At 49.0% G+C, this 25,371-nt stretch overlaps 1 protein-coding gene across 2 annotated transcripts in view; it reads left to right on the forward strand.

Annotated features, from left to right (window-relative positions):
- The window catches only part of Runx1 (RUNX family transcription factor 1), an 88,118-nt gene that overhangs the window by 17,642 nt on the left and 45,105 nt on the right, over window positions 1-25,371 (forward strand). For both annotated transcript variants that reach the window (XM_038345490.1, XM_038345491.1), the window contains exon 3: window positions 10,256-10,360. In XM_038345490.1, coding sequence (XP_038201418.1) covers window positions 10,256-10,360 — 105 coding nt within the window. The remainder of the gene's footprint in view (window positions 1-10,255; window positions 10,361-25,371) is intronic.

Raw genomic sequence — 25,371 nt, forward strand, 5'->3', positions numbered from 1 at the left:
GGAAGACAGTGAGGGGGTCTGAGGAGCGGCCACAACTCCGAGATGCGCAGGCCTTGGTTTTTCTTTCTGTGTAATAGGCACGGCAATGCCTTTCCTCTGGGCTAAGAAGACAAAAGTGAGGTGGTGACCTTCGAGGAGACTCAGAAGACAAGGTGTGATGGCTCTTGCTCCTGGGGTGGGAATTGTGGGAAGAGGAAGAGACGGCAGGAGCAACCTGCTGAGTCCAGAAGTTAGGAAGGGTGGTGAACCCTCCCCTACTGCCCCCTCCTTCTATCCGGATCTCTCCTCTGCTGAGGACCTGGTAAATGAGAGTTCTGGGATACAATGGACCTCCATAAATATTCACTAATAAATGCATGCGGAACAGTAATAAAATAACTAATCCTTTTTGGGGACCTGTGTGTTGGACAATATCCTATCCTTTCTCTTTGCTTACCTTGTCCCCTGAAGTCATTTAAAGAGAGCATCTCATTCATTCTGTCTTTCATTTTTTTCTCTCTCCCTCCCTCCCTCCCTCCCCCCACTCTCTCTCTCTTTCTGGCACACAATAACACTGTTAGCCCAGGCTGGCCCTAGCCTGGAATTCAGCAATCCTCCTGCCTCAGCCTCTATTCAGGGACTCGTCACATATGAACTGGGTATCCTGTCAGGCACTAGGCTAGCACAGCAGATTCACAGGTCTGCTGAAGAGCAGTTATCCACGTCAGCGGTTCCTGAGGGGTAACAGTGAAGCCTCCCTGTTCTCAGTGGACATCTCTATGACAAAGGACAGGAGGCAAGTTGTGTGCAGTCTGGGAGCTCGCCGTCTCTGTGGATACCTGTGGGAGGCAGCACAGTGTGCGTGTTGGGGGGGGGGGCACATAGCCTGTTGAGGAGGCCACAGTGTGTTTGGGTCAGGGACCGGTCACACATTACCTGTTGAAGAACCAAGAGATACTAGGGTGGCCCGCTCTGGAGGATTTTGAGAAGGGTGAGGTGAGGATGTTATTTGCCCAGGGCACTGGGTCTGCTGCAGTGACATGTGAACCGCCAAGCAAAGAACTGCGTCACCAGACATGCATGGCGACAGACTAAGGGTGCAGTGTGAAGAACAGGGAGTGCTTAGAGGGTGCCAGGGTACCAAGAGACCAACCTGATGGTCTCTCCTCTCAGGCACCCTCAGACCTGTGCAGGGAGAGCTTGCGAGCACCCCTATTTAGTACGTGTCACTACCAGGGGGCCTCAGGTATCCAGCCCACCTGTTCTTCCTTAGAAAACTGGTGAGCAGGGACTGGGGACCCCAATGCCACCTCTCCTCTGATGTCAGCACCCAGACCCCAGCCTCCCTGCTGCTTCCACACGGTGCGGGCTGTGCGGGGCTGTGTGTGTGGCTCTAGGCCACAGGTATATGCAGGGTGATGAGTCAGGTAGCCTTGGGAAGCCACTCTGGGCTTCTTCCCTGTGTGGCCCCTGGCTGGACTGCAGCATGTGGTCTTAGCCTAAGGAGAATCTTGTACGGGCTCAAAACAGGCTAGTTTTCTGAAGAACGTGTGGCTAGGATCCCAAATGAATAAATAAGACAGAGGGAAACGTGCAACTTGGGGGAAGAAAACAGAGTCCCCAGAGACTGTCTTGGTGCTCTGGGGTGGTGGGTGTCCAGTAACAGGAGGCACAGACCCAAATTTAAGGCCCCTCCTATAAGATAGCAAAATCTGTAGACGTTCGTCCCCATCCTTATTAAAAAACGACGCAGACAGCATTTGTGTGTGATCCACTTGAGCTCCTTTCTTAACAATATTCACCTCACACCGGGTGCATTGCCCTGTATGTTTAAACTGTGGCAGGCTGGACCCTCAGAGACACAGAGGCAGGAGCCATTGTGTTCACAGTGAAGGAAGGCCTTGCCCGTTCCTTTCTTTCCTAAAGCCATACTCAACCCTGCACCCAAAGTACCACCATGCTTTCCAAGCAGAGACAGCTGCCAGACTGTCAACAGAGCTCGTTGGTCCACCTTATCAAACGTGTGTGTGTGTGTGTGTAGGTGCGTGCATGCGTGTGCACGTGCGTGTGTGCGTGTGTGTGCATACAGGTGTGTGCAGGTGTATCTGGAAGCCAGAGACTGGTACCCAAATTTCTCTACCACTTTTGTTTTTGAGCCAAGGTCTCTCACTGAACCTGGAGCTCGCCAACCATCTCAACTGGCAAGACCCACCCCAAACCAACTTCTGTCAATCCCCAGGAACAAGGTTATAGGTGGCTTTTTGCACGTGTGCTGGAGATCCGAGCTCAGGTCTTTATGCTGGTGCGACAAGTATTTTACCTACTGAGCCATCTCCCCTTCCTATCGGCCCTTTTTTTTTTTTTTTTTTTTTTTTTTTAAAGAAAAACACTTTGGAGCCGAAACCAGAAATCTGATTCAAGCACAGCCCCTGAATGTGCTGACTCACTTCCAGAGAACTTCAGAGTGACGTAACATGTGGCGTTCCTGTTCTCCAAGTAGATGGCCTTTTCTCAAGTTTCTGGTCGCTCCATGTAACCAGGCAAAGGTTATTTCTATGGAAAACTGAGTTCTGTATTTCAAGTGTTCAGTTAGGCTCTGGAGGCTTGAACTCGTGCCAAGAGTGGGGAACTCTGGCCTGCATTCTGCCTGTATGGACCCAGATGGGGCAGGATCCGGCCAGCTGGACACAGGGGCTCTCTGCACAAGATAAGATATACACACAAACATCTTCCAGTTCAGCTTAGAGGAGCCAGGAGACTCCAGGCTGGTCACGTGATTTGTGCCTTGCTCGTAAGTCCCTAAATAAATGGATTCTGCAGCTCCATTGTCAACAGATCACGGTGGAAATAGAGGACGGGAGACATGCGTGAGCGCTGACTCTCAGGAGGTGCTGGTGGGAAACCAGGAGGGAAAATGTTTGGAGCACACTGGGAATGACACTGCTAACATGGAAGTCATCCCTGGAGTCCAAGGGAACTTTCGCTTCCTTAAAAATAAATATCTACAGTGTATGTGCATGTGTGCGTGTGTCGACATGTGTGTACATGTGTAGACATGTGTGTGCATGTGTAGACGTGTGTGCGTGCATGTGTAGACACATGTGTCTATGTGTACATATGTATGAGGTCAGGGGACGACATGTGGGAGTCAGGGATGAACTCAGGCGACTGCGCTTAGGGACAGGTCTTTATTCACTGAACCCTGGCACTGGCCTGGGTCCAAACATTTTAATGCTGTTATTTGTGGCCAGAATTAGAGATGGCATAATCTGTAGTCCAAGGGGAACTCTCCCTGCAGCCCTTGAGAATCTTTGGGGATTTCCTGAATTCGTGAAGAACAGACCTCCCTCGCTGCCTTGGTTTTTTGAAGGCAGCATTTTCAGAATGTTTCCTTTCACGTCTTCTGGGGAGCGTCAAGCAGAGAAGGCCTGCTCTCTTGCAAGAGACACAAGTGGATGGGGTGTTGTGGATGCTGCTTAAGGAAAATGGCTACCCCGCATCCCCAGGCAGAAGATCCTTTGCATGTGTAGTCTTCTCTTTCGTGACAAAGGGCGAGTTTCACATCCCCAGAAACAGTCCCCAAAAGGAGAAGATGACTCATGAGTCCCAACCTCCACCAAGGAGAATGAGAGTTACAGAACCACTGAGGAACGGTGGGTAGAGCAGCCCGCCCACAGACCAGGAAAGGGCAGCGTGCTCCCAGCAAGAGACAGAAGGCCACCCCTGACTGCAGCTGGCCTGGGGTGGGGACGACGGTCTGCCTGCAGTGTATGGTGTGTAGAACCTGAGCTAGAACTGCTTTCCAGCCACCTACAGTCCTGCTTACTCTTCTCCTTCCCGCCTCAGCCCTCCTGAGGAAGGCCGGACACAACGTTATAGTATCTCGATCCTGTGGTTTAGTCATCCGCTAGATATGAGGAGAAGCGCAGCGTGTCTCGGGCCTGACAGAGAGACAGAGCCCAGCCAAGGCTTTACTAGACCTCAGAACTGTGGCTGGTCACCACTGAACCCTTCCCCGAGGCCCTGGAACTTCCTGACCTTGTAAAGCAGGTCACACCACAGCAGCAAGTGTCCAGGAAGGCTCACCCCGTGACCTTCTTTCCGACTAAATAAAGCAGTTCGCATTTTGTTCTGCCCCATGGATGGACAGACTGGCGTCGAGGGAGACGCCACATGTTGCTGTCTTGGCTTGTTTATATAGCGGATCAGCCGCTCACACAGCCATGCCTTGCAGAACGTTGCCAGCCCCAGTAACGCAGCCGTGAACTTCAAGTTGAAGTCAGTCCAAGTAACAAGTCTGTCACCTGTTGAACGTTCCTCCTTTTCCAGGAGTTCTACCCACTGTCAGGTGTCCATGACTGTCTTCTTCCAAGCCCTCCTCACAGGATCTCTGGGGCTCTCTTTGTAGAAGGGCTGTCACATCTTTGACATTTTTGCCAAGACTTTGCTGGGCACCTGGCCCACGTAGCCCTTCTTTCCTTTAGCCCACAGGAAGAGACTCTGACAAGGAAGGGCTGTCACTGCCTTCTGTTTTGCAGAAGTGGTGTCGGAGGTCCTTCTGTATATGCATTGCTTTGTTGGTTAATGAATAACAAAGCTGCTTGGGTCCTGAGAGGTGAAGAAACTCACCCATACTTGCAACAAGTATGATTCGAACACAGGTTCGCTAAGCCTCTAGCTGGCTGAGCATCCATGCTTAGCCCTCTCCTTGTGCATTTCCTAGAGTCCTACAGCAGCTTTGTCTTGTGATGTAGGGTGAGTCCACTGCAGCCCCTTCTCCCGGCCCTTCTTTCTTGGTCTTCCTCTCTCTCTCACTCACCCCTCTTGTCCCTTGTGATCACATAGCTGTCCACCCTGATCACAACCGTCTCCTGGAGCTGCTGCTGCTGCTGCTGCATCCAGTACCAGGAACAGAGGGAGGAGTGTAGCGCCTCCTTCTCTCCCTAGCACCTCCCACTGGCTGGGTGACTCACGTTCAGGGCATCCGTGACTTACAGCTTGCCCCTCCAGTGCCAAAAGCCTCTGCCTCCAAGCAGTGCCTAAGATCAACCCCAAGGTTATCTATGTCCCAGCTGGTGAGGGCTTCTGGGAAGGCAGCAGACAGGAACCTGAGCCCAGTGCCTCCCCTTTGCCTTAGGTCCTGAAGAGACCAAAGTGGCTAGTGTTATTTTGCTGACTGGTACTGCTCCGGTCCCCTCTAAGTCCTTCCTCTTCTGGCTGCAGCTTGCTGAGAAAAACACTTGAAAGTCTTTCAGTCCCCACGCCCACGCACTTAAAATACCAAGCCCATAGGTCATTTTAATAAGGGAATTTGGCTAATAACACGTGTGCTTGAGGCTGCAGCTCCCACGTCTGCAGGTGCTGGCCAAGCAGGGCCTTGTCTGAGCAGCCATGGACCTGGGTGGGTGGAGAGCGGAGCTCATGGTTCCTGTAATCTGGCGCATCCTCAGATGTGCCTCTAGCTCCCTGGAGGCCATCGTCGGTGGATGGTGCCAAGCTCAGCTGGAAAAATCCAAAGGAATGGAGGTCAGGTTTTCACCCAAGGGAAAAATGTCACACTCACCTGTGAGGAAAAAGTCGCCACGGTCTAGAGATAAGAAGCAGATGTCTCCATTGGTGAGGTGCCTGATTCACAGGCGTGATGCCCCGAGTCTCATCCCCAGAAGGATGTGGAGACACACACATTCCTAGGGCTCACCCATCAGTCAGCCTCGGTGAATCCACAAGTTCCAAGCCAGTAAGAGACCCCGTCTAAATAACAAGATGGGAAGACTTGAGGAATGACACCCACGATTGACCTGCGACCTCATGTATATAGCTAATCAGCTATAACCAGAGAGCCCATTGTGAGGGCAGCCACTAGTTTATCTCCTCCCAGGTAAATCCCAGTACTGGGGTGAACTCTCCCTGCTGCAATCATGGCTAAGTGGGAGTCTCTACTTAAAATGTTGAACGTGAAGTAGTAAGAACCACGGCGAGGAGCAGGGACCTCGCCGGCCTCTGCTGCGCCTGAATCCTTTCCTAAGTCAGTCTCTGGTTAACTAGGAATTTCTCGCAAGCTTTCGCCTTCTAAAAGTCCCAGTCCACTCCAGGAGACCGACACTGAGCCCTGACCTGGGTTCATAGGCAGCTTCCTAGAAGGGTTTGCGCGTTAGGGTCACAGGGCCAATTTTCACTTTGGGGGAATGGCGGATGGGGGTGAAAGGTTCCTGAGTTTGGATTTGGCACAGGTGGACCCTTTTAACACCAGTGAGAAGAACTCAGAGGGTGGTGACTAAAACTTAGGATTCATTTCTCTGTGTTTAACTTAGTTGATTAATTCATTGTTGTGTGTGTGTGTGTGTGTGTGTGGTGTTGCACATCTATAGAGGTCAGAGGGTAACTTGTGAGAGTCGGCTCTCTCCTCCCGTTATATGGATCCGAGATGAAAGCCAGATTGTCCAGGTTGGCAGCAAATACCTTTACCCACTGAGCCATCCGGCCAACCCAAGCTGAGTGATTCTGAGACCATAACTTCACCTTTCTCCGTCTTAGCTTTGCACCCTGTTGAGGAATAGTGAAACCCGCCTTGCTCGGTTCACGAGTCGGTTGTGGCAGCCAAATGAAGCCACATATGGGAGTGTACTGGGAAGACTGTAAGTTCTGCCAGCACCTACAGGTGTCGGCATTTTGAATGCAAATCTCCTTGTTGCTCTTTAGGAAATGGTTGAGAGAGTGGTTTAGGGGGCGGTGATAGCAGGACTGTTTCACAGTTTAGAAACCCTTGCGATGACAAGCCTGGGGTGCAGAATGTGTCCTGAAAGTCAGCGCCCACCCAGACTCTCAGAATACGCTCTGATGTAGAGTAAATTCACGGGTGCAGTGAGGAGGGTTTGTGGTATTGAATCCATGCATGGTAACCTTCTAAGGATGGGGAGATTCAAGGGCTATCCTATAGGAGGGTACCCTACCGAGATGGAGTCAGAGCTTGAGACACTGAGTGGACAAGTTCCTGCAGAAGGTTGGTGCTGCTGACAATCTCAGGGGGTCAGGAGGAGAAGGGAGGAGCCTAAGGCACCTTCATCTTGGCCTTGTGGCTCCAGAACAGCGAGAAACTTGAATGTATGGGCATGAAGCCATTGTACTGTATTGCATCAGCCCCAAGTTTGCTGGAATTCAATGATCCTTGAGGTATTTGCAGTAGAGAAGCTCTAAGAATCAGAGGTCATAGGCCACCACGAGTCTGTTCATGGTGATGCCATGCTGGATAGACACAGGTCTGTAACATTTCATCAGGGATCTACCACACACACTACAAGTGACCCATGGGCTAAAGTCAGGGCTCAGTCACAGGCTCAGAGGACAGCATCAGGGAGCTACCACACACACTATAGGCGACCGTGGCTGGACCCATTTCTCAGAAGACACTATCAGAGAACGTTAGATGCTACAGGCATCCTACAGCCTTGAGCTGAGAAGAAAGCTGTCAGAGAGCTAGCTACCAGCTCCAGTGCCGGCATCCCACTGCCTCAGGCTCAGAAGGCAATGTCAGAGAGCTGTGTGCCATACCACAAGTATCCTTGAACTGGGACCAAGGGAGGCAAAAACGTGGAAGAATCCAGATCCTCTAGCTCTCCAGCTTGAGGCACCGTATTTCATTGTCCCCTCACTCCCCACAACACACACACCCAAGGCCAGCTCAGGACTAAGCCACGCCACCATCAGTCACTGGTATCCCCCTCCCCACTTTACAACCTTCTGCTGCCCTAAGCCTCCACCTGTTCTCCTTTGACATCTCTGAAGGATGCTAGTCTTGGGAGAACATAGTCCCTGCCCTCAGGCAGATTAAGCTTGGACAATCACAAATGCTGTCAAAGCAGACATCTTAATTAATCTAGGTAAAGAGTGATTTATGGAGCTATCTGAAATAGTCACAAGCAAACCCATCCTCAGGGAAGGTCACCTGAGAAGCAGGTCAGCTGCAACTGTCTGGCCTCTGAAGATGGGAAGACCCAAGCAAGGGAATCTGGGTGGCTGGGGAAGTAGTAGTGGCTAGGGAAAACGCAGGGTCCCAAGGCCCTAGCTCCAGAGCTGAACTCATGGGATTCAGGAGGGAGTAAATCCAGGGAGAAGATTCTGGAAGCTGACTCTATGTCCGTGATACAAAGGGTAGCCCATCGTGGGTTCTGGCTGAGAAAGGTCAGCCCACTGTGAGCTCTGCCGGAGGCCTACCTTATAGAGGCAGGACCACGTGACTGTTTATACAGCCAAAGACAAGGGGAGGGGGTGATGGGTGGCTCCCTCAGGCCTCCACATCAGCACACTGTTCTGGGCGTATGCAGCTTTGGCTTCTGTTGGCCATCCTCTAGGTCAGCTAGACGTAATCATAGAGAACCACATGGAATATGCCCTGGTGGTATCTGCAGGTATCTGATGATGACAATCCCTGGAGCATGGCAGCATCCTTTGTGGGCTGACTGAGGAGATGGGGGAGTCAGGTACAACTGACTCATGATTCTCATGAGCCATAGAATCCCTAGAAACCACTCCTGTCTGGTCCCTTGGACCACTCATGGCGCAAAATCGACTCCATCACCGGCCTTATTTGCCACTGCTGCTCTTTCTGTCATAGGCTTTAATAGACAGATTGCTGACAGGCACTCCAGGATTATTTGAGAACAATTTTTATGATTAGGAGTGCAGCTTGCTGTGGTCATAGATTGTAGTCTCAAGAACATGTAATATTTATATTTATATTTATTTATATTTAATATATAATATATACATATATATGCACATATGATACAGTATATGTGTATGGAACATCAATGGCCTTAGGCTGTATTCTCGGGTAATTTCTTAGTGGCCTTCACCCATATTAAGCTGGACAGTGTGTTTCTTCTAAGGAGGGTGTTCAGGTCAGCTAGGTTTGACAGTCGCCAATGCCTGTTGAAGCCAATGGGCACCGTTTGTTCCCCTTTCGTCTGAGTTTCCTTGCGTACTGTGTGGGGAAGACGAGGATTTGTGTGAACTGAAGAACTGACGTGTAGGTAGAAGACTGAATACCGCACTCAGCCAGATACTCGGATTCCGTATGGAGCTCTGAGAGGTGGAGAGGGACACGTAAGCATTGGAGCCTTTGCACGCTGAGGACAGCCCTGTTACAGTGCTTTGCCTCATTTGTTCCTCCCTCAGCCCCAAACTGTTCATACATTTGGAAAAGCTGCCTGTACCCATTTTTCATGCAAGAACATTGAGCTACAGAGAAGATCTTATGGCTTGTCAGAGTAAAGCAGTGGGAATTCAAACCCAGAACCCACTCTCTGAAGTGACGGAGAAGTAATGTGTTTGTTTTAACTCAGAGCAGACCTCTCCTGGAGACATGTGAGGTGTTCAGAGAGAGCCAGGCACAGTTTTGTGTGAACTATGCATTTGAATCTCAATCTGCCAGCTGCACGGCCTTGCTCTGCCCTACCCATTAATGTTTGCATATCATCTAGTCACCTGGTATTTATAAATAGTATTTACCGTTAACCATCAACGTCTAATATGCACTGAGAATAATTTCTAATTTAGCATGTTTTCACACTTAGAAATTCAGTCATTGTTGATTTGGTTAGTTTGTTCATTTGTTTTGAGACAGGGTCTCCTGTAGCCCAGCTAACTTGCTATGTATCTGAGTAAGACTTTGAACGTCTGATCCTCCTGCCTTCATTTTCTGAGTGCTAGGATTGCAGATGGGCAACATCATGCCCAGTTTATGCAATGCTGGCATAAAGCCCCGAGATTCATGCTGCTAGACAACCGCTCTACCCTCTGAGCTACACTCAGCCTGGCCTGAAAATGTCTGTGTTTTCTAATCCTCAGAAGTACAAAGATAAAAGGGACATAAGGGGTTCCTGCTGCTTCTTTTTCTGTGCTTTTTTTTTGGGGGGGGGGGCTGGATTCAGGAAAAACAGTGGGGATGGCAGGACAAAGGGTGGGAGTGGATTGCTATGTGACCCAGCTGGCCATTCCCTAAGTCCCAATGTGGGAGTCAGATCTGGTATCTCCTAATCCTGTTGTTAATTAATGATTTAATTAAAGCCACATGACTATGCAATGGATCACACACCTGTGAACCCACTGCGTGCCTTACAGACTGGAAACAAAGTCAGATCCGAAGGACCACCAGGAGCACACCCTCTGCTGTAGCTCTCTCACCTTTCCGGTTTGGGGACGGCGAGCCTGGATTAACGCAGCAGGTAGACGCTCAGACCACCTCTCACCCTCTCCTGTCCTGTTTGTGTCCTCACAGGCAAGAGCTTCACCCTCACCATCACAGTCTTCACAAACCCGCCGCAAGTTGCAACCTACCACAGAGCCATCAAAATCACGGTGGACGGCCCGCGAGAACCCCGAAGTAAGTGGGCCCCCTTGGGGCTGGTAACTCTCTGGGCTGGTGTACTTAAAGACCCGCCGGGTCTGACAAACCTATCTGTGCTTTGGCATTTCTCCTAGAGGAATGTCAGGCCTCTGTAGACAGGAGGAGTTTCCTTGCCAACCCTCTTGCTTCTCAAGGGTTGTTTCTGTGTCCTGAACTTTCTAAAGCTTTGTCTTAGATATCAAAGGGAAGTGAGACCGATTCAAATGAGTTAAGAACAGTTTGGGGCTCCATGGGGCTAAGGAACGGGCCCTCAAATATATATATATATATATATATATATATATATATATATATATATATATATATAATACATACAGCAGAGTTCAGTGTGGTTAGAAACAGTGAAGAGAAGATTGGCCACATACAGGATGAGCAACAGAGACCTGGGCGGAGTGGACCAGAAGAGGCAGCTTACCACCCATGCTAGTGTTAATTTGTTAAGGCCAGAGATAAAAACTGAGAAAATATCCGTTTCTTCTTCCCTAGTGTAGAATTGTTTAAAATAGAGACTAGACCGGGAGGTGAGTGTTGCAGGGAAGCCGGGAAATATAGAAAGATGGTCTTGAAAGAGTTGCCGTGAGGAAGTTGTTTAAAGAGGGAGTGGGGTTGTTTAGTCTGAAGGAAAAGACGTCTTCCCCGTGACTTAATGGCTACTGAGTTAACACAGAAGTGACAGTCTGAGGCTGGACTAGAGCTCCAAGTCTGTAGGCAGCTGAGCCCTGAATGGAGACCCTCCAAACCATGCCAGGTGTCCCTGGGAAAGGATACCCTCAGATTCTGGGATGTTGAAAAGTGGGGTCCCTCCTGTCCACAGAAGCTATGGTGAAAGAGAACGAAACCGCTAAGAACATAGGCCCTAGAACAATGAGTTCTTCAGCCTTCAGGAAGATTCAGAACCTCCCAGAGCCCAGTCATCTTCGACAAAATGTGTATAACGACAGCATCTTCACAAGACTTAGCCAGATGACTCCATGTGCCTGGTGCACGGCATGAGCTGGGGTCCGCAGAGGGGCCTTTGCCTCGTCCCCTCCAGGTGACCTTTCCCATATGGTAGTTTCATTGATGCTCTGAGGTCAGCTCTGGGGTGTGATCCCCAGCAGGCAACCTGTGAGCAGGGCAGATCCTCCGCATTCTGGGGTTTTAGCCCTCGTGACCGACTATGGCTACCCAGTGGTCACTGTGGCTATGGATCCCTCCCCGCGGTCATGGGAATGGCGTCTAGTGTCTGGACTACCTTTGAAAACCGGTCATCTCCCTGCTTCCATTTCTCCAGTTTCCCCAAGCGGGGACATGCAGAGACCACCCACACGCACCAGGAATACCCCAGGACATGGTTTTCGCAGTGACCGCCTTTTCTTCCGTTTGCTGTGTTTGGTCACCCCCTCCTCTCTGCTCTTCTTGTTCCCGTTTTACCTCCCGCCAGTTTTCCAGCCATGATTAGACTCAGAGAACTCAGGGACTTGATCTCACACCCTGATTCTTCTTTATGTGTGGACAACAGACCTAGGTGACACGCTGCTGTTGTACACTCAGGAATCCCCGTCGTGCTCCTTGGGTTTTTCAGGGTAGAAACGGCCACTGAGGAGAAGACCTACCTTAAGCATGACAGAAACACCTGAGGGCCTTAGCTCAGTGCAGAGGCTGGAGAGGAAGCAAGCAGAGTGATGGACAGCTCAGTGTGGGGCCAAGGTCAGGGACAAGGTTTAGCAAGGCTGATGCTGAGGGTGACCGAGCTCATAGGGTGGCTCCTTTGGGTGTCTGTGGCTCTCTAAAGCTAAAGCAGCCACCGCCTCTAGGAGAGTTAAGACATTGGCCCTGCATAAGGAAACAGCTTAAAATGGGGGCCCATGATAAGCCTTCTATGTCCCTTATTCTTCCACATGTAAGAAATGCAGGATTTCACCTTGTACATTTTTTTTTCCAGAACATTCAGAACATAAAAAACAAAGGGCAGGGAGAAGGGCAATGGCCCCACATATCAGTACCGCTGCCCGCCATGAGGATCAAGTGTTCAGATAAAGTGTTTGCCACCCCTGCTATTCTGTAACCTAGGAGAGCAGACCCTGGGAGAAGGGCCTAGGGAACCCCTCCTGTACCCAGCCTTCTTCTCAGATGAAACTTGACATCAAGGAAGAGTGAAAGGGAGGAATAAGGTTAAGTGTGTCGTAAAGAGTCATTGTAGCTTCAGGTAGACAGTCTTCCGTTTCACAAGAAGCTTCTAGAACAAAAGTCAAATGTAACTACAGGCCAACTCCACAAGCAAGGGTGAGCCATTAGTGGCTCATTTTACCATTTTCTTCCCATTTATTTTTATTTATTTAGTCTTTTGAGTTGAGACAGGCTCTAGCTAGGTAGTCCTGGTCGGCTTAGAACTTGATATATAAACCAGGCTGGCTTTAAACTCCTGACTGTCCTCTGCCTCTGTCTCTTGAGTGCTGGGATTAAAAGGTCTGTGCCATCACAGGGTATGACTCTTTCTGGTGGTGTTCTGCCCACTGTCACCTTTGATACAATGGCAAGTGAGGGAGGGCTCTGTGTGCTTGTCGGGTAGCCTGACGGCTGCAGCCACTCTAGATAAGGAGCTCTGTCCAGCCCCTCATTAGTGATGGATCGAGAACTCTGGGTGAGTCTAGCCAAGAACCCTGGCGTTTGCCAAGCTGAGCAAGGCTGCAAAGTTTATTCACTTGAGGAAATCAAAGACTCAGAAAGAAAGACCCTTCTGATTCCTCTAAGAAAAGGAAAATTGGACCCAGAGAAAGGAAGCAACCTGTCCAGATTTACGCAGGATGACGAAGCCCTAGGAGAAGGAGGGTTACTCACTGTTGTTGGGCCTTGCAGTCTTACCCACCCGCACATCTGTCCATCTGTCCATCAGTTCCATCCATGCCATGCTGCACTTCACTTCCCATGACCCCTCTCTCCTGGCTTTGCGAATGCTGTACGTGAAACGTGAGGCTGGCATTTGTGATGTCTCCCGTGGGACCCAGCGCTGAGGTTGTAAAGCGAGAACACATGGCAACCTCGGTGCTGACATGGTCAGGACTAGAACTGTAGTAGAGCGTGTCCCCAGAGAGAGCCCTCGCCTTTCTGTAGTGCAGACGGTCATTCTCCAGTAATCATCGGCCACTGCTTTTCACGTGTTCCCCGGGATGTGTCTGCATCTCCAAGCCGTCCAGAATTTTTAACGGTGGGGAGGAAGAGTGCCCTCAGGTGTTTGTTTTCGGTGCAAAAGCAGAGCCTTTGATGGCTTGTTAACATGCTCGTAGATTGAGAAGAGACGCTAAAAATGATGGTGGTGGTGGTATGTGTTGTGGGGGTCAGAGGTCAGCCATCATCCTCCTCTGCTGTCTGCCTTGTTGTTTGAGGCAGGGTCTCTCCTTGAGCCTGTAGCTCAACCACTCAGCTAGGTTAACTGGCCAGTAAGCGTCAGGGACCTGCACGTCCGTGTCCTCCAGCGCTGGGGTCACTGCTCCGTGCATACGGCCTCACCCGGCTATTTACATGGGCAGGAGGGAGGGATGGGAACAGGAGCCATCTCCCCTGCTCTCATGCCCCATACAAGGATTTTTCACAAAAGTAATTAAGAGTTGTTTCCTGTAGCTTCAGTATTTCTAGAAACTCAATGGAAAGCTTCAGCTTTCAACCCCCGTGTCTATAATTTAGGAAACTTTGGGAATATGTGTTTCAAGATACATTCTCTACATGTACAGTCTGTGCTGCAGCTTAGATATGTGTCTTGGTTTGGCGTGACAGGAGACATTGTGCTGAGGCGGTTAGGAGAGTGGAGGTCAGACGTCTGGTGTGCTGGGTCCATCCTGGAGATGAGCCTGGGGCAGTCTGGATTATGGGTCAGGTACCTGTGACATGTGGAATAGACTGCATTAGAATTCAGAAAGGTCAGGAAACAAATGCCGGCAGTGTCTGGGACAGCTTTTGCCCCCTGTAAAGCTTCTCTTAGCAGTCACCACCAGAGCGCTGAGATTCAGTGATGAGAGCAAGGTAGAGCCATTCTTGAAGCCATCGGGAGGCCAGGCTCACAGACGAGTCTCCTCGATGAAATCACCCTGAGAAGAGGTCAACTGCTTTTTAAAGGACGGTGTGGAAGTCATCACATGACTGTAAGTGTGTGTGCCTGTTTGTGTGTGTGTGTGTATGTGTGTGTGTGCATGCATGTGTGCGTGTGTGTGAGAGTGAGGTATGAGGTATGCATGTTTAAGTAGGTGTTCTCACGTGTGCTCTCACAAGGCGGCCAGAGGTCGACGTCACGTGTCTTCTTCCTTGCTCCCCAGCCACTCTTTCCTTTGTCTGAGTCAGGGTCTGTCGCGGAACCCGGAGTCTACTGAGCTTTAAATTCTGGCTAGATTGGCTGATGGTGAGTGTCCAGAATTCCTCTGTCCCCGTTCACCAGTGCTGGGGTCACAGGCGTGCACTGCCAAGGCCAGCTTTTGTACATGGATGCTGGGGATCCACGTTCAGTTCCTGATACTAGGGCAGCAAACACCTTACTCACTGAACCATATTCCCAACTTCGTGAGCATAATTTTCTTCTTTTATTTTTTATGGGAAATTACAAAAATATCTGACATGCATATGTATACATACATATATGTTACATAGAGTCTTTATATTTGCCCCGTAGTTTCAGGTGAGAAGGGAAAATACATGAAAGACATAAGTAAGCTTATGATGATAATGGACTTAAAGTCATGATCGCCAGAACAGTGAGAGATGAGCGTTTGTGGCTTCTTCCTACGGTGGAAAACAATGTAGGTCTTTTTCAACATGTCCTTTTCTCTTATTAAGAAGAGCCAGTGGTTATAAAGACTGACATTATGCAGGCACCATCATTTGCCCAGCAGCATTTAAAGTTCTGCAGGCATATTAATTTGTAAAATCTGGGAAGAAACAGGTAAGGCAGTTTGATGCCAAAGCTAATTAAGAAATGGATCCAAGGTCACCCAGCCAGCCAGCCAGCCAGAAGGGAAGCTGAGTGATCCAGGTGTTCGGCTCCGTGGACAACAACGAGGTCTGTTTCTGAGAACAGGGATAGGATTTGAGCTTCATTGTATTGTGATTCCTGTATCTTTGATAAGGAGAGCTTATCAAAGTGGGTGTGACTCGCAAGTGGTTTCCTTGGAGATTGGAGCCCTGTAACTTTGCAGCCGTCATCGCCACTTTGACTGGAGGGAGCCAGCTTTCCTCTAAGTAGACCTAGTGAGTTTCCCACCTACTTCCCAGATAGCCCCCAACACACATGTGCCAGCAATTGGCTGTGTGGTCCCTGAGGTCTGCTTGAGAACCTGGCATCAATGGAATGTGAACCAAAGATAATACAAAGCCTGTATTTCTCCCAAAGAAAAGATTAATACAATGACCAAAGCAGCCTCTGGGGCAGGTGTCTTAATGGGGATCCCGCTTTAGCAAAGGATTTTACACAAAGCTTGGGCACTTAGTAGTACCGGTTCTTAGGACAGTCATTGCCAGTCATGGTGCTCACGGGGACTTGTTCCAAGTGTGCCTCCTGGGTCACCAACACAATCTATTCCCTCTCAGCCTTGGAGTGTTTAAATATCAGACAAGTCTATCAGGTCAAGATAGAATCTTGGTGCACAAAGGAACGCGGAGATAGTTTTTTCCTTCCTTCCAAACCAGATGTGAAGCAGAAGAAACGCAGAGGGTCAAAGGGGGCCACTCTGTATCTGCTTTCCCACTCTGAAGGCATTTCAGGCAAGATTCAGGGGTGGGTGGGTCACCCTCCAACTCTGTTAATCTCTCTTACTACCTGGCATTTTAGAGAGGAAGTTCTCATAAGCATTAATAACAACCATGCCTAAGTGTTTCCAATGAATTTTAGAATCGCTTCCTGTTTATTATTTTAGTAATATGAAACTTGAACTAGAAGAGTTTGGTGAGCAACAAGGTTTCCCTGACTTTCAAATTCAGACTCAGGGTCCCCGGGGTACCTGGGACGTGACAGGGCCCAGAAGGGAACATGCTTCACCTCTGTGGAGAGCAGTAATCTACCTTGACGCTCCCCGCGTGCACAACAGTCTGCCTTGACAGTACCCCAGTGACCTCTTGGTCAATGTCCTGCTTCTGTGCAGAAGTCCTAAGGTTTGGGGGGTCAGAAGTCCTAAGGTTTAGGGGGGAAGAAGTCCTAAGGTTTAGGGGGCTCTTGCCACCTGAAGCAGGTTCTTTTCAGGTATGAGTAGGAGTCCAAAGGCGTGATCAAGACACCTTCTCAGTCTGATGCAGGGAAAAGGGAACCAGAAGAACCGTGTACTGGATGAAAGCGAAGCCATTCGGTTGAATGTGTCTTTCTTCCCATTCAGGTCACTGAGAAAGCAGATTGCTCCTTAGACTGTCACACCAGTGAAGCAGAGGTCTAAGCAAATGTGCAGTCCATGTTAGAATTGATTGTATGAATGCTAAAAAAAAAAAAAATATAATGCTGTCTACAGTGAGGCTTCTGTTCCTTAATCTTTAAATGTGTGGAAAGATTTTGAGACCCTTAACTCTGGGACCTGAGCTTTCACCTGGCGCCATCAGACCTGTGGGTGTGAACTTGGGCAATTATCTTAAGTACTTTAGGCCTTGGTTTCCTCTTAGGTCGAGCTAGGCAATGAGATGAGATAATCTCTAAATTAGTTCCCACTCAAAAGGGGTAACAAAATATTGTCAGCAAAACAGATATATGACTTCCTCACAAATGGGGCTCCTTATCGGCCACCACCACTGAGCCCCCAACATCACCATCCTCCACCTCCTCAACCATTACTTCTACATTAGTTCTCTCTCTCTCTCTCTCTCTCTCTCTCTCTCTCTCTCTCTCTCTCTCTCTCTCTCTCTCTCTCTCTCTCTCTCTCTCTCTTGGTTTTTGAAAGGACTTTGTGATTTGTCTCGAGAGTCTCTAGCTACCAGCAACACACTGTCCTGCAGCCCACATGTCTCTGCGATTCAGCTTGAGACAATGCGTGGGAACAGAGACTCCCATGTTTACCCTGGCTAACTTTGGGGTGCTGATATCTGGCTATCTGTCTAGCAGGGACAATGTCTGTATTAGTGTCATGGGGCCAAGAGGCTGAATGATAGACTACCTCCATGGACCCCCCAAATCCTTTCCTGGGCTCCAATGAGCACTTAGAAGATGTCTGATGCTATCTGTATTTAGTCTTGGACTCTTCTGGAAACTCTAGACAAAAACAACAACAAAAAAGGGGGGATTTGTAAATCCTAAATTTAAAAATTCATGAAGTTTCCTTAACGTTGCATTTTTTGAGATGTAATTAAACATTTATGCACTTTGATTTTTTTTATTTCAGCTTTTGTTTTGTATTTAGGCCCAGTAAATTTCTCTTCTAGCATATGACCCCTTAAAACACTCTGGCACTGTTCCTAAGTCCCTCATGGTTCTATCAAACTTGTCCCCAAATGTCATACTTTATGAAAAACTTGAGGACAAATTATGCCCCTATAGCATAGAAGCTGAGATCTGCCTCACACCCAAGATCTAACACTTGGGTGCTCCTCAGTGGGTGCACAAGAATCTCACTTTGTTCTAGAAAATGGAGAACCTCCACACTGTCTGTCCTTGGTGTCCCTGGGGGACTTGTTCCAGTTCTGCCAGAGGGTGCTCAGCCCCTGCTATCAAATGGCAGATTACGTGTAGATCACTTGTGCGTGTCTTCCTGTAGTCTGTCAGTCATCCCCGGGTTACTGAGACACTCGATACAGGACAGCATGAGTAGTCGTTGGGCTGAGTCGTAAGGGAGGTCTATACACGTTCAGACAGGCACACCTCTCCTTCCTCGAGGGTTTGCAGCCTGAAGTTGGTTGAACCGAAGAGTGTGCCAGCCACAGATATGGAGGGATGACTGTATTAAGCTCATCACACTAGGGTGACTGTAATGTATAGCCACATCCGTGGTCTGCACACACGGGAAGAAGCTAGTCATTGATGGTCTGAAGTCAAAACAAGTCTCTGGCGAGCCCCCCACTGTGTGTGTGTGTGTGTGTGTGTGTGTGTGTGGTGTGTGCGTGCATGTGTCTGTGTGGTATTTGTGTGTGTGTGTATCTGCATGCGTGTGTGTGTAGTGTGTATGGTGTGTGTGTATGTGTATGTGGTATGTGTGGTGTATGTGTGTGGTGTGTGTGAGTGTGTAGTACGTGTGGTGTGTGTATGTGCACGTGTCTGTGGTGTGTGTGTGTGTGTGTGTGTGTGTGTGTGCAGAGAAAGAGAAAGCACTCCTCCTGCTATCTGTGAATCTCCCATCCCATGGGAGACAAGTGGCCCCCAGCTTGTTGAAGGTCTGTGGCTGGCAGCCCCTGTTGTCAGAACACATTATAACATGTCTACCTTTCCATTTTCCAAAAGCAATTGCAGGTTTTTCATGGCCTTACCACTTTCCCTTCTCCATTTTGAACAAACTCTTGAGTTTTCCCGAGGGCTTAGGTTTTCCTGTAAGCTATGTATCTGGGAAAGGGCCATTAGTAAAAGGCTGATCCCAGAGCCTCAGAGGACCCTGCCACTGCTACACACACGCACATGCACACGCACACGCACACGCACACGCACACGCACACACACACACACACACACTCAAAAGGATTTCCCCCAAAGCTTTGATTAAATAAGTAAAATCCTATCCATTTTAGATCTGCCTCTGAGTTCACTGGCACTAATTTGAATCCGCCTCTTCTTTTCATGTGTTTTGCCTCTGAAAACATTTTGTGAGGCTGCTGGCTTTGGAGCTACGACAGTATTAAATGATGCCATTAGGAAAGAGGTAAATTAGGTATAATCTATCAGTGTGTGTTGCAAGCACCATCAGGGCCGTGGAAGCACTGGCCTTTCCCCGGGTGCCAAACGCCTTCCTCACAGCTCACTATTCATCAAGTCCCATGTGTGCGACTTTCCCCGGGAAAACTTGCTGTAAGGGTGTCAGACTTCTTGCATCTATGTCCACAGTGAAAGCCAAGGTCAAAGCATACCCAAGTACCCAGAGGGAAGTCTTTTTCCTATGGGCTCCCCCACCCTCAGCCTCCCTTAAAGTAGCACACTGGAATTAATCCGCAACTCCCCAGACCCTTGTGAAGAAAGTTAATGGCGGTACATTAATTTCGGGCTCCTAGGAATTCCATATGCCCAGGTTCCATTAAAGCAAGTATTGACTAAAGCCTGCACTGTTATTAAGAAAGTTGAGTTGTGCTAGCCTGCCCTGAAATGTCGCACACTGGGTATTTCAATTGCTGGGTCTTGCTTTTAATTTTGCTCGCTGTGGCTGGTGAGTCATATCCTGGCCATCTGAAGCAAGTGCAGGATGACTTTATGGCCCTTTCTGGAATTTTTTTCCACCCAGGTATCTCATTCTCACTCACCTGTGAGTGGTTTCGTGATATTTCTGATCTACTCATTTTACAAAAGCTAGAAGAAATACACAGAGAACATTTTTCTCTTTACCTGACATTGCTCATGGGACATGGCCCAGCGTATCAGAACAGAATCAGAGGTCTCACCAGGGAGTGGCAGAGGGAACCAGACCAGACTGACTTCAGGTCTTACCTCTGTACCTCCTGGCTGTGTGCCCGAGCTTCTACCCTGTAGAAGGAGCTTCCAGATGTCCACCTTCCAAAGAGACGGTGGGGAGTAAAGGAGACAGACCAGGGAAGGGAATGGAGGCTCAGAGCCGAGCTGCCTGACTCCACCTCCCCCGCGATGACAAGGCCTTTATAACCCCGGCCCATCATGGGGACCGCAACACCACAATGGAGACATGCACGTGAGGGTGGCACACATAGCCCTGCACAGAAGTACCCTTTAAGCAGTAAGTGCACACACTCTGCATGCAGGTCGCTGTCCTTCACCCCCACCCCTGTGGTTTATTTAACAAGGAATCTCATGGAATTCTGCTCCAATGGGTACCAAATATATACTAACGCCAAATTATCTTAAAATGGGGTCAGGGGAACCCTAACAAATTGGTTCCTTGGGGTGTAATACCACAACAGCCCTTTCGCCTTTAAGTCTTCCTGGCGGTCACTTTAAATACAGACACACAAGAGCTTCACAAACCCGAGCCTTTTCGAGGGAGGCATCACCGCATGAAGCATGCGCTGTCCGCTCTTCAAAGAATAGGAGGGTGTTTCCAGACAAAGATTTTATCATAGGTAGCTCCATTTCTCAGCAGGACATTAAGCACCCGTGTTGCTGTGACCTGTCAAAGCTCCTAAGATGTAGAACATTCTACTGGATCCTCTACAAGATGAGTATCAAATGAGCTCTCTCTACTGTGCAGGACTTTGCTTTATATGAGGCAGTATATATCAAAGTGTGGCTTAGTAATATGTCAGCTAGGTAATAGAAATACAATAGATGTGAATGAGATAATCATAAAAAACTAACCCTGAAAACCTACTGTTACTATTTTATAGGTGTTGCTCAAGACCCTTGGGGAGTGCAAGGAAAATAATGATCGTTTTCTTAAGGACTGGTCTGGTCTGGTCTGGTTAGAGTTACTTGTTTTATATTCTGTGTAGGGCCGTTCTGCCTGGGTGTATGTATGTGTGCCACATGCATGCCTGACACCCCGGCAGCCAGAAGAGGCCCCTGGAGCTGGAATTACAGTTACAGATGGTTCTGAACTGCCCTGTGGGTGCTGGGAACCAAACTCTGGTCCTCTATGAGAGCAACAAGTTCTGGAAGCCACAGAGCCATCGCCAGCCTGAAAGATAGGTTCTGCCTCGTCCTGTCTGTTCAGACTGCTGAGAACACAGAGGGAAAAGAGGCATTCCATCAGCCAACATGTAAACCTGTGCTTTTAGAAACTCCACCCTCTGCCGTTGGCATCCATGTAGAAACTCACTAAGACACCGAGATACAACCTTGATCAACAATTGAGACTTTCATTTTAATTTATTTTCTTTTCCAAAACCAAATAGTTTTCTTCTATAGCTTTCATGGAGCAAATAAATCACTGCTTCTGAGTTTATATTCGCATGAACGTGTGTGTGTGTGTGTGTGTGTGTATCAGTTTGTGTGTGTGTGGTGCATGTGTATGTATGTGTGTGTCTGTATCAGTTTGTGTGTGTTGTGTCTGTGTGTTTGTGTGTGTGTGTGTGTCTCTCTGTGTGTGTGGTGCATGTATATGTACGTGTGTATCCGTATAAGTTTGTGTGTGTGATGCATGTGTGTGTCTGTATCAGTTTGTGTTTGTTGTGTCTGTATGTCTGTGTGTGTGTGTGTGTGTGTGTTTCTCTGTGTGTGACTGTGGCTGTGGATGTGGCTTCTTTCTTTAGATGGCATTTGTATCAGTTTATGTGTGTTGTGTCTGTGTTTCTGTGTGTGTGTGGTGCATGTGTATGTATGTGTCTGTATCAGTTTGTGTGTGTTGTGTATGTGTGTGTGTCTCTCTGTGTGTGACTGTGGCTGTGGATATGGTGTCTTTCTTTAGATGGCATTTGTCTGAGATTCGGTTTCAGGGAGGTGAAATGGTACACCCTACACTCGATGCCTGTTTCAAACCTGCAGCAACTTGATGCTGAGGCCCTGGGGACCACTGGCCCCCGCTCATCTGCTGACACACTGACGGGGGCAGGATCAGAGAATCTTTTCTATCCGGAGGGTGATTCAGCCATTCTCAAAATAAATAAGTAGCAGAGGGCAGGGAGAAAGAACTGGAAACGGTTGAAATCTGAGTCTGGGGCGGGGCTGTTCTCTGCACTGCTCCTGAGCCCTGGGCGGGGGGCACTGCCCAGTGGAAAGCCTTCAGGCCCTGCCGCCTGCCTCAGTGTCTGCAGGAACCTCAATTTTGTCATCTACAGAGTTGGGAGGGAGTGGGGTGAGGGCTAAGGCACTTAGGAGCCCTTGAAAGCTCGACTTGAGGTCCCCAGTAGCAGCTGGATTTGCCAAGCATCCTCTTCTATTTTCTAGCAGGAGACGGGTCGGGATCTGCTCTGCGATTGTGTCCCTAAGAGGAGACGGAGAAGAGGAGGTCACTGGGAGAGGGGCAAGCGGGGAGCAAGAAGGGGCCAGGTCAGAGGGAGGATCCGTCCACCCACCCCAAGCTGCCTCAAAGAGCCATGAAGAAAGGCCCATGCAGAGCGGAGGGGCTCGAGGCTTGAGTAGGGAAACCATCCAAACCCTATTTCCCATGACTTCGGCAGCATTAGAAAAAAAGAAGAAAGGAGAAAAAAATCTGTAAACCCACAAAGTGCTCAACTGTCCAAGCCTAATGGCCGACTTCCCAAAGCTGCCCGGTCAGAGGCCTTGGCGTTAATTCCTCAGCCAACTGAAAAAAAAAAATTAAAAATGGTGTGAGTTCTGGTGAGTTAATTGCCAGAGTGTGGCCGAGCAGAGCTGCCTGCCTCCTGCCTCCTCACGTATTCCGGGCTGTTCCTCATTACCTGGCCTACCTATCTTCACAATCTAGCCACAAACAGCTTTGGTTGACCACACCACTTCCCTATTGAAAGTTAATACTGTTTGACTCATTCGGCGCTGCTTAACCTGAAGCCAAAGAAAACAAGGTAGAGAATAGCTGGCGTGTATGGAGTCTGGAAAGCCCTGCGCGGCGGCCCTGCTTTCAAAGTCCTGTACAGTAGCCTTACTATATCTCAGCCACAGCCGCAAAGAAAATGAAGGAAGTAGAAGTAGCTGTGGAGGAGGGGGTACGGGCGTGGTGGGGGGGAGGAGAGCAGGAAGGGAGTGGGGCGGAGCCCCATCGGGCTGGGAAAAGACAACAATGTGCTCTGCCCAGTTCTGGGGCTCTCTTGCTAGGCTCCAAGTTTATCCCCTCACTGGAGTGCTGAGAAGAGATGCAGGAAAGAGAAAGGCCCCAAAAGCTCATTTTAAAAGTGGGTTTGTTATTGAAGACAGCAGAGAGAGGAGCTGGGTCCCACCAGACCAGCTTCCAATAGGACAGCCCCTAGGTGGTCAGGAACAAGGCCCACCACTGTCAAATCTGGGAAAGGCTCAGAGGGAGAATGCTGCCCAGGGTTGCTAGGCAGACAGCCATACTTCCCCCTCGCCCTTTTCCTGCGGTGACCGTAGGACTGAGCGGGTACTTGGGGCTTGTGGTGATTAGAACTGTCCCTTCTCATGTCACCAGGCCAATACAGAACCGGCATGTTCCTTATGGGGCTGTACAGGTCCGTGGCCACTTGTGGATGGAGTCTTGTGGTGATTGGTAGACAGGATTCTGCCTACGCCTCCTCCCCCTCCTCTGCCATAGGCCACAGAGGCTGAAAGTTGGGGGCAGCTCCAAACAGCCTGAAGTATGACAGAAAGCTGTTTTGCTTCACACACACACACACACACACACACACACAGGGAACTGTTGGTTTTCTTATTAGAGAATTCTGCCTAGCATCTGGCTGTGTGCTGGCTCTTTGGTCCCACTTCCTTGGCCAGTCTAGAACCCCAGTTGGCATTTTTCTCTGCAGGTCTAGGGACTGAGCAAACCCCACGTCTTACACATGCTAGCCCAGCACTCACCATGGAGCTACATCCCCAGCTTCCCGTTGGTATTGATGATCTGAGACAGTCAGAAGTCTCAGCTGGCCATGGAGAGCCCTGGGGCTGGTGGGTAGACTTTGGACGAACCAGAGGGAATTTCTCTATCCTTTGTCCTAAGCACAGAAGGACAGAAATCATCATTGATGCTGTTTGCTCAGAATCCTAGAGAAAGGCTTCCACTCCCTCATCTAGCCAGGTTCTACAGACATCACTCAGTCATGAGGGGCCTCGGTTCATGTGGGTTCTGTACAAACATGCTTGGTACCGGCGCTCATCATGTGACGCATCTCCTGGGATAGGAGAAGAAGGACAGCTAACTCAGAGAAGTGAGAAACGCAGAGTTGCTTGGGCCATGCACAAAGCGTGGTGGTAGAGCTTGGGGCCTCTAGGAAGTTTTCTCCTTCCTCTCAGGCCTGTGCAACCTGGGACTTGCCCTGCTGAAGGCATGAAGTCCAAAGCCAGATCAGACTCTCGAGGTACATTTTAGGTCCACATTCCTCTCCAGATGTTGCCTTTGCCTGGCCACCCAGACTTAGCCTTCCCTGAAATCTGTCGAGTCAGAACTACTCTGGTAGGCAGATATGGACAGTTATATCAGGTTACTTTTTAATTATGCTTTATGGAAGGATCCAGGAACAATGCATGAAGGAGAGTTGATAACACTTGAGATTATGGGCTGGCCGAGGAGACAGCCTTGCCATGTGTAAGTTCCCTGCACCCCTCCTACAAGGCTGACCCTGCCACCCACCCCCACAGAAGACCACTTCTGGTCAAGTGCACAAGATGACCAGACAGCTTCTGGTCACCGGACAGAGCAGGAGGTAATGGCTACAGAGGCAATTGTTCTCAGGAAGGTGCAGGACATCAGGAGCCCATGGGAGCCACAACACTAAAGTCTGTTCCACTGAGCCCAGAATGGAGAGTGATAGCATCTGCTTTTTGTCCCCTGAATTCTGGGGGTCCAGAGAGGGATAGAGGAGACCTGGGGACTCATGGAGGGAGAAAGGAGTCCTGGGGGCTCAGAAAGGAAGAGAGGAATCCTGGAGGACCAGAAAGGAAGAGTAGAAGACCCTGTCAGCCCATGGCCTATGACTGTTAGTTGCTGCTCTTGATCTGGCCTCAGCTAGTTTTACTGCTCAATGTGTGGGTGACAGGATATTTTGTGTCTTGGAAAAAGTGTTTATATATTTACATATGTATGTGATTTATATATAATATTGCATGTAATGTATATAATGCATATATAGAACACGTATATGTGTACTGTGTTATGTGTATATGTATGAGTGATATAGGTACATAGAATATACATGCATGTGTATATATAGCATTATATTACTATTATATGCATTGTGTGGTAGACAAGTACTACATACATGTGATATACATATATATAAACACATGTATGTTTGTATGTGGCAAATATGTATGATGTGATAGAAGTATTACTCTATACAGGCATAGTGAATATATG

The sequence above is a fragment of the Arvicola amphibius genome, chromosome 10 (assembly GCF_903992535.2).
Source record: "Arvicola amphibius chromosome 10, mArvAmp1.2, whole genome shotgun sequence".
Lineage (NCBI taxonomy): Eukaryota > Metazoa > Chordata > Mammalia > Rodentia > Cricetidae > Arvicola > Arvicola amphibius.